Raw genomic sequence first — 9169 nt, forward strand, 5'->3', positions numbered from 1 at the left:
CCTTTCAGCTGAAAGGAAGATGGTCTTTGCACCTGCTGAGACATTGAGACACATGCTGGGGCCGGGAACTATCCACACAAAAAGAAAATTTCTAAGTTTACAGAAGTCAGCTATAAACTTATAAAGCCCTTTGACTGCCTTTCTGGGAAACTGATGTTTAAAAAGGGGAAAATAATTACTTTAACTGCTGTATATTATGGAATATTAATCCCAATATTTCCGGGTGGGACGTGCCTGGGCTCGTCTGGCCCTTGCTGCTGGACCAAAGGCAGCAGCTGTGGTTTATCACCTCAGAGATACCTTTGGCTGGCTGGCTGCTGCAGCTAGGCACTTGGAACAAATCCAGGCATAGTAGGAACTCAATTTACCTCTGGTGGAAAAGGTTCAGGTGATGGTGAAGAGAAAAAGGAGAGGATTCTGCCGTAGAGTTTTAATCCAGAGTTTTATTCCAGGATGACAGACCTCTGAATCTTGTAACAACTCCCAACAGAATGCAGACCGCATGGTCCCGTCTCCTTTTAAGCCCGGGGACAGGGGGAGGGGAAAGGAGAGGTTGGCACACCTGGGGGGTTGGGATAGGTGAAACAGGAAATGGCATCACACTGCAACAGTATATGAGACCTGATGTCTTTTGATGCCTTCAAACACTACACCAGTATCAGCAATGAACACCTGATAATAGAGGCAAGTTGTTTATAGACGTGCTGTACAGACAGCTACAATTGCCTCAGTAATGACAGCAGTTCACATAAACACATCAGAGATTTAATAGGCCACAAATCTATCTCTTCAGCTACCAGGAGAGAGGAAAAATGCAGATTCTTCCTGGTCAGCATTCTATTAGAATTGAAATTTTAACCCTACAGAGTCAAAAGACCCCAAGACATTCACTCCACAGAATGAAGTTATTGCTAAAGTTAGGGGATCTTTTTCTGGGAACAAGAAGGGAACAAGAAGGTTCCCTATTGAACCAATGATGAACTGAAAGGAAGAGAGCAGGTACAAACACCATGGCAAAAGCATTGTGATAAAATTTTTGTACACATTTAGGTTCTGTCACCCCCAGAACTTGCATGTAAGCAATTAAGTGCCTACAAAGCACCAGTGTGGAAGAACTCCCCAAGAACCTCAGAAGGGGGGCACCTCTGTCATACTGCTGCTACAGTATGGGGAATAAGCACATTGAGTTTCCAAAGCTACATTCACTTTAAGACAATTGTGCTTAAAACTTAAAACTAGGTCACAAAACCTGGCTCAAATGCTAGCTTCTAATAAACTCCATAGCAAATGGGGTATTTTCATTACTTGGATTGTGAAACTATAGGCAAAAAAAGGGAAGCAGAGCTCCATGATGAGCCTGCAGCATAGTATTTATGTTATTCTCATGGGAGTACACAAGTGTGTGAGCACATTTTTATCTCAGATATTTCTGTAAAGGAAGTTAAGAATCACGGAGCACCATACTCCGTATGGTGAAGTATCCTTTGCTATATAATGTAACTAGAAATATGAAATAATGTAAGACAGAATGCTACAAAATCATAGCCATAATGAAGCAAAGGTACTTTGCTGGTCCTTTTTCAGGTATTTACTTAATAATTTATTTCCTTGGATTTTAAGGTTTGTGATATCCTGCTGATCTAGGTAATTATACATCATAATATGGGAGAGTCAGAGCCAGGCTGTGTTTATCTCTCTCCATGGTACTAGCTTACAGATAATAAACAATAATGTCAGTTTGCCAAAAGATTAATTTATTATGCTATTAGCAATTTATTAATAATTATTGAACATGTATGCAGTCAGTCCTGACTGCAGCATTAAAAAAAAAAAAAGAAGTTCTTTACACTTCCAATTTTAGACATGCAGAAGTTTTGTCAAATGTATTACAAGCCCATAAAATTCTCCCATTGAAAAGGCAACAAAAATGAAACTAAAGTTAGATAGATTTTATACCATGTACTTTTGGAAAAAAAACACCAATAATCAGGAGCTCTGAAGATTGCCTTCCCAGGATCATATTCCAATTTATTGCTAGCACAGTGTGAAGGAATCAAAGTATCAGGCAGAACCAGAACTACTGTGCATCCATCCTGCTTCTGAATCCCACATCCCATGAAAAACGGGTTTCCCTGGCAAGCTCCCAGAATCATAAATTAGTCTGGGCTGGAAGGGAACTGAAAGGCCGCCTAGTCCAACCCCTCCGCAATAAGCAGGGGCACCTTCCCCTGGATCCTGTTGCTCGGAGCCTGATGTACAACATCGCGCTGCCCCCGCCCCGCGCCCGGGGCCCGGCAGGCGCTGAGTACTGAGCTCTCAGCCCCAGCAGGAGCAGCAGATGCTCCAGATGCTCCAGCTGGGATCTCTGTCCCCATTGCTGCGCTGCCGGACCGCGGGAGGAGATGTGAGTCCAGGTAACCGCACAAACCCCTTTGCAATGCTCCAGCTTCCGACTCTTAAACCATCCTCTCTGCTGTTCGCGTCACCTGTTTCTTGCTGCCCAGATCAGTCGGACACGGCTGTAACTCTCAGAATCCAGCAAAGGAGCGGTGCCGGCACATCCCTCCTGCCAGCAGCGCATCCCGCCGCTCCGGGAACCGCACCGCCGCGGCGGGGCTGGAAGAGGTCAGTGCAGCCTTGCTCCCCCTTCACAGCGCTCTCTCCAGTCGGGAAAGGGGGTGCGTTTTGCTTTTGGGGGAGCACACCGAGGGTACCGGCTCCCCTCGAGAGCAGGAGCCCCGCAGTCCGCGCAGCGCCGACCCAGAGGCGCCGGCGGGGAAGGGACCAGGCAGCGCCTCTGGGCTCCCAGGAGAGCGCTGTCCCCCTGGGATGGCTGGGCACTTCGGGGGAGCCCCAGGCTGAGCGCTGTCCCCCTGGGATGGCTGGGCACTTTGGGGGAGCCCCAGGCTGAGCGCTGTCACCCTGGGATGGCTGGGCACTTTGGGGGAGCCCCAGGCTGAGCGCTGTCCCCCTGGGATGGCTGGGCACTTTGGGGGAGCCCGAGGGTGAGAGCTGTCCCCCTGGGATGGCTGGGCACTTTGGGGGAGCCCCAGGCTGAGCGCTGTCCCCCTGGGATGGCTGGGCACTTTGGGGGAGCCCGAGGGTGAGAGCTGTCCCCCTGGGATGGCTTTGGGGGGAGCACCAGGCTGGGCACTGTCCCTGCGCAGCACTCCCACGATGTGGGAGGAGGGAAGGGGCAGCCGCTGGGACACTTGGCTGCTGGCGAAGCCCTTGGTGATCTTCCTTTGCTGCCATCAGGATGCCAGTGGAAGCATATGTGAGATTTTGGCGGTTGGATGTGCCAGAGGTGACAGCCAATTGAAGAGCAGAGGTCTCACTTATTTCTCCCCACTTCCAGGTCATCCTTACCACCAGTGAGCCTAGCCATCCTCTCCTATAGCCATGGAGAACTCCTCCCTCCCTGAAATCAATTCCTCATGTGCAGACTGCACTGGAAGAGGACATGGGAGTCTGAATATGTCCACTACTCCAGTAAGCCCCAGGAACTACATCACAGTGCCTGTCATCTACTCTGTCATCTGTGCCGTGGGGCTGACAGGCAACACTGCTGTCATCTATGTCATTCTCAAAGCACCAAAGATGAAAACAGTAACCAACATCTTCATCCTCAACCTGGCCATTGCTGATGAGCTCTTTACCTTGGTGCTGCCCATCAACATTGCTGACTACTTACTCCTGCAGTGGCCCTTTGGAGAGTTCATGTGCAAGCTCATCATCTCCATAGACCAGTACAACATTTTCTCCAGCATCTACTTCCTCACTGTCATGAGCATCGACCGCTACCTCGTTGTGGCAGCCACCACCAAGTCCAGGAAGGTGTCCTACCGTACATACCGAGCAGCCAAGATTGTCAGCCTCTGTGTCTGGTCCTTTGTCACCATCATCATCCTGCCCTTCGCTGTCTTTGCCAAGATACACGAGGAGCAGGGGCGTTCCCACTGCGTCTTCGTGTTCCCGCATCCCGAGAGCGTGTGGTGGAAAGGCAGTCGGATCTACACCCTTATTTTAGGCAGTGTCCACCATCTGCACCCTGTACACCACCATGCTGTGCAGACTGAGACACGTGCAGCTCCACTGCAATGCAAAAGCTCTGGACAAAGCCAAAAAAAAGGTGACGCTGATGGTGGTTGCTATCCTGGGTGTGTGCCTCCTCTGCTGGATGCCCTTTCACCTTAGCACAGTGGTGGCCCTAATCATGGACATCCCACAAACTCCCCTGGTCATTGGGATTTCCTATTTCATCACCAGCCTAAGCTATGCCAACAGCTGCTTCAACCCTTTCCTGTACGCCTTTCTGGATGAAAGCTTCCGGAGGAGCTTTCGAAGACTGATCGATTGCAGAGCCACCTCATAAAGCCAGGCCAGCCCTCTCTCCTGTGTTCCTCTCTCAGTCACCTGCTTTTCCTGGGTGATTCCAGCCCAGAGAGTGCTTTCTCTCCAGTCTCCTTGTGATGGCCCACTGGGCTTCAGGTTGTTGCACTACCCAAGACATGAACTGGGGCCGGGTGGATCTCTCTCACCTGTCCTGCACTCATTTCCTTAGCACTGCCCTGGTTTTTTTGTTAGTTTATTTGTTTTTTGGGTTTTGGTTGTTTTGGTTTTTTTTCATTCCTTCTCTCTAATGCTCTTTCTGACCTGGGTTTGGAGCTCACAGAGCTGTCACAGCTCCCTTTTCCCTTTTAAAAGGCATTGCTTTGTGAACTCAAGCCACATGACTGTCTAAACTATCAGTGATTTGTAAAGCTCAATAAAAGTGTGTTATCAAGTGTCTTGCTTAATAATACCACAGCCTCTTTCCTACCTACGGGACCTGCTTACCAAAGTCTTGCAAACTTAGCAACAACTCCAAAGGATAAGGAATAAACAAAGGAATTGAACTCATTTCATTTTAAAGGAGAGTAATATAAGGCAGTCAAAATCCATGATAACATGTAAGAGAGATATCAGTCTGAACTTCAAAGAAAAAAGAGCAACCCCTCCCTAGTGAATAAAAGACACAGATATGGGTTTGGAGCCACTTGCTGCAGAAAATAGCTTAACAGTGCACTTGGTCATTGTAGTTTGCAAAAAATGCAGCTTTTGTTTATATCAGAAGTGGTGATTACTTTATAATTTGACATGTGTTTATAGGCTGTTGCACTTAGAGATATTTATTTTGTGGTCCTAGAAAACAGAATCAGAGGCTATCTTCAGAACCAGTAACTTTTTAAGGGTTTGAAAAGATCCTTCTGAAACATGGGAATATCCTGACTTCTTCCCTTAGAAATCACAAATAACTTGCAGGGGTTAGGCTACTTTTAAACTATCTCTCACATACCTTCACCTTTTGGTAAGATTTATTAATATTTCTCTTAAGAAGGAGAAGTGAAATAAAAATATTTTTAAAAAACCCCAAAAAGATAAGTGAATTTTGCCTGAAGGAGGAGAGAGAGGGTGAATGAAAGTTTCACTAGAATTCACATGCCCAGACATTGTATGAGGAGGATTCTTCCTCCAGTCTCATTTCCTCTTTTAGCCCTCTAAGGAAAACTGCAAAAATGTTGAGGACTGAGAAAGTATTTGCAATCAGTTAATATTTCTCACCTTAGTGGTCTTCACTGCACTTCCCTGCAGCAGATTCTAAGTCTGTGTAACACAATTTTTGTTAGATATTTTCCCCTCCACTGAACACAGAGAGATTGGGAGATGTGGTTAAGGATTTGCCTTTCCACCCAGACAGGAGGTCCTGATGGCTGTCAGGAGGTGCATAAGGATTTGTATGGCACATGCAGGTTGCTCCTCTGAGACTTTGCACCAGCTCCTTTCCCACTGCTGCAGTTTAAAGTCCTGCCACAGGCATATAGAAAGTTTCCTTCACTAAATCCTCCCACAAAAACTCCAAATAAAAATTTTACTCACAGATTTTAGCAATTATGCATGCCTGATACTTTATAATAACATATAACTGGGTTGATAATTAAATCATTTCTCCTTATAAGACATTCATATTGCCTGAGACAGTCAGTGCTAAGTTCAACACCCAGTTTAGCTGTTATGGAAATGGAAGGACTCCTTTGGGGAATGACAGTGTTGTTCTGTTTCCCTGGGGGCTGAATGATCTGACTTCCATCACACACAGAAGCTGGTGTTTGAAAGAGCAAGCCCAAAAGGTGTGGAGTAACCATTTCCACACATCATAGAAAAAATGTGCTTCAAGAACCAGCGTCCCACACTTTATCTTTCTGCCTGAAACAACAGGTAATTAGCTTTTCCCACCATCTGCCTGGTGATCAGTCACTTGCCATGGAGAGAGAATTTAGTCTGTATGGACCAAGCAGCAAAATCTCTCTTTGTTTAAGCTGCTGCTACACACACCACCTCTCTTATATTCTTTAGTCATCATCTTCACAACATTATTTGCTTAAAGACTAGATACAACTTAAAAAGTAAACAATTCTATTCTCAGAAAAGACACGTGCAGCACCATTGTGCTCTCACGGTTCTGATCCTTCCCTGGAAACTGACAAATGGCAGTAAAATAAAATTCCCTGTCCAACAGTCACATTAGTGGCACAGATTTGAACATTGTTTGTAGTAGCGACCACCTAAGTGCTTTGGTCATGCTGCTATGCAGCTAATTTTGTTTCATCATCTGTCAGGACTTCTTTTTACCCCAGAAATATCACTGAAACTTTGGTAGTTTTGTTGTGCTTCTGAAAAACCTACTCTGTACTTATACATCAAATGCATTTCTAAGATGCTGACTGGTAGTAACAGTAAGTTATAGGAACAGTCTGATTTGTCCATTTTTATCTAGATTTGAATACCAAAATTTTAATTTTTCCTGAACAAGCTGGTTCAAGTTCTTAAATAAATAAACAACTTTCTAATTTAGATCAATGTGGAGAGGGTTCTTTAAAATCTTTGTATTTCTCAGGAAATGGGGAAGCATTTTAAAATATGCCTTTCCTCTTAGTCAATGTTTCATTTCATTCCCTGTCACAGACATCTTTTATGAAAAATCCTTTCCTTAGGACTTTTCCTCCTGAGAAGCTGAGAGGCCTCAGGAACAAAATGTAAACAATGGTTATCTGCTGCTGTGGAATGCAACAGGTGGATCCGTGATTGGTCTCATAGAGTTGTTTCTAATTAATGGCCAATCACAGTGAGCTGGCTCAGACAGAGAGTCCGAGCCACAAGCCTTTGTTATTCATTCCTTCTTTTTCTATTCTTAGCTAGCTTTCTGATGAAATCCTTTTTTCTATTCTTTTAGTATAGCTTTAATGTAACATATATCATAAAATAATAAATCAAGCCTTCTGAAACATGGAGTCAGATCCTCGTCTCTTCCCTCATCCTTGGACCCCTGTGAATGTGGTCACACTTCCCCATGCTCATTTTTCATTTTCCAAAGGGGAAAATATAAGAAGAACTATCTAATAGCAAATTTCACTTTGAGGTGTCTTGGACTGCTTGTCTTTTTTCTATTAGAATCATAAAAATGCAAACAGAGTATCACCTGTGGTGATGTTATCCTTCACTAAATTCGCTCTCATTCTGAAGCCATATCTTAGCTGTTCTTCATAGCAGGGTGAACATCTGAGAAGAATTCACTGTTTCTCCAAGTGCCTGGAGTTTTCCCAGGGTTGTTGGTCACAGAGCTGGCTGAGGCTTGAGCAAAGCCCAGTTCTGACAGGGGTGCTCAGCTCAGTTTCAGGCACTGGGCAGTGCCACCTCGCACAGCTCTGCTGTCTGCAGCGTCTGTGGCACATCCAGGAGCCTTTCACTCTGTAGGCATTGCAGGCTGGCATCCACTTGGAGGAGGAAGTTGAGCCTCGAGAGCCTGGGGAGGGTTCTCATTGTTAAGTAATGCCCCCTCTCATCTTGCAGGGCTTCAATATGGGAACACAAGACTTAGTTCTTCTCTCAGCATATGCCCTTTTCATTTGGGAGACAGAACATTCTGGCAGAGCCTAAATGTGACCCAAACCAGCATTCAGCAGGAGAGGGAGAGGCTCAATTTTCAATACTGCTGGCAGCAAGAGTGACTTGGTGTTGTATAGAAGCAGAACTTTGGCTCCCAGAGTGGGAATAGCTGATAAAAAATAAAAATAAATTTGCTCCACTTAAACTTTTTTTTTTTTATTTCTGGAGGAGGAAATAAAAATGCTCCTGTTCAGCCCATGTATAACCAGCTATAGTGAACAGTGGTACATTGTGAGACAGTAGAGTTGCTGTAAGGCAGTATTTTTTATATATGGAAGTATTTTATATGTATGAAAATTGGTAAAATAAAAATGAATCTGTTTTCCCCTCAGGATAGCTATAACTTGTAACTTATATTGCAGATATTTGATACAGACTTCCAGAGGAAAAGCAGAAAAAAACAGAAAAACAGATTATATAAATAAGTAAATTGAACAGAATTAAATTTTCTGGCTGCTCATGCTTCATAATAAATAGAATAGAATTAAATTCCCTGGCTGCTCATGCTTCATCCTTCCCCTCTGTTTATACCACCCTGAATGGTGTTAAATTCAGCATTTTGAACTTTTGGCCAGTTCTTAAAAGCCTGCAGCAAATTTGGGGTGGAGGCCGGGGGTGGAGGCCGGGGGCGGGAGGGCAGGGATTCTTGGAGGGGGAACAAGGTGGAAGGAGTAGACAGGGCTGTATTCTCAGGACTGTGGTTAGTTAGAGTACGAGGAGCATACACCTGTATGATGCCTGATGCCTTGCTCTGAGGAAAGCAGGGATGGGAAAATTCTGGGACTCAGAAGGGTGTGAGCCTTTGATAAACACAAAGGATAACACCAGCTGTTTGATGGTTTGATTGCAGTAAAGCCTCATAAGTCAAGGCAGGAGAGAACTGTGTCATTTCTTTTCTGCTTAAGTCACCATTCAGCTTCCCATATGCCAAAACAATGTGATTAAACAGAACCAGACCTCCAGCTTGTGGTAGACTGTCAGCACCAAATCTCAATACCTTGACTTGTAAAAGACAAGCCCAGCTTTTCATGGACATCTTCCTATAGTCTCTATACAGCAAGCTGTAGAGAGCCAGAGGCTAACACTGTGTGTGATTGTCAAGCACCCCTTCAGGCAGGAACCTGAGTCCATGTGTCCCTTGGTGGCTGAGACACATCCTGGGAGCTCTGGTTAAAGACATCTG

General features: G+C 45.1%; 1 protein-coding gene across 1 annotated transcript; it reads left to right on the forward strand.

The window, feature by feature from the left end:
- Positions 1–2266: 2266 nt before the first annotated feature.
- NPBWR1 (neuropeptides B and W receptor 1) lies at positions 2267–4804 on the forward strand. Its single transcript, XM_066546670.1, is given in 3 exon segments — positions 2267–2625; positions 3359–4031; positions 4033–4804. Coding segments are annotated over 2 exon segments (972 nt in total). The 5' UTR covers positions 2267–2625; positions 3359–3402; the 3' UTR covers positions 4376–4804.
- Positions 4805–9169: the final 4365 nt, after the last annotated feature.

Source organism: Molothrus aeneus, chromosome 1 (assembly GCF_037042795.1).
Source record: "Molothrus aeneus isolate 106 chromosome 1, BPBGC_Maene_1.0, whole genome shotgun sequence".
NCBI lineage: Eukaryota > Metazoa > Chordata > Aves > Passeriformes > Icteridae > Molothrus > Molothrus aeneus.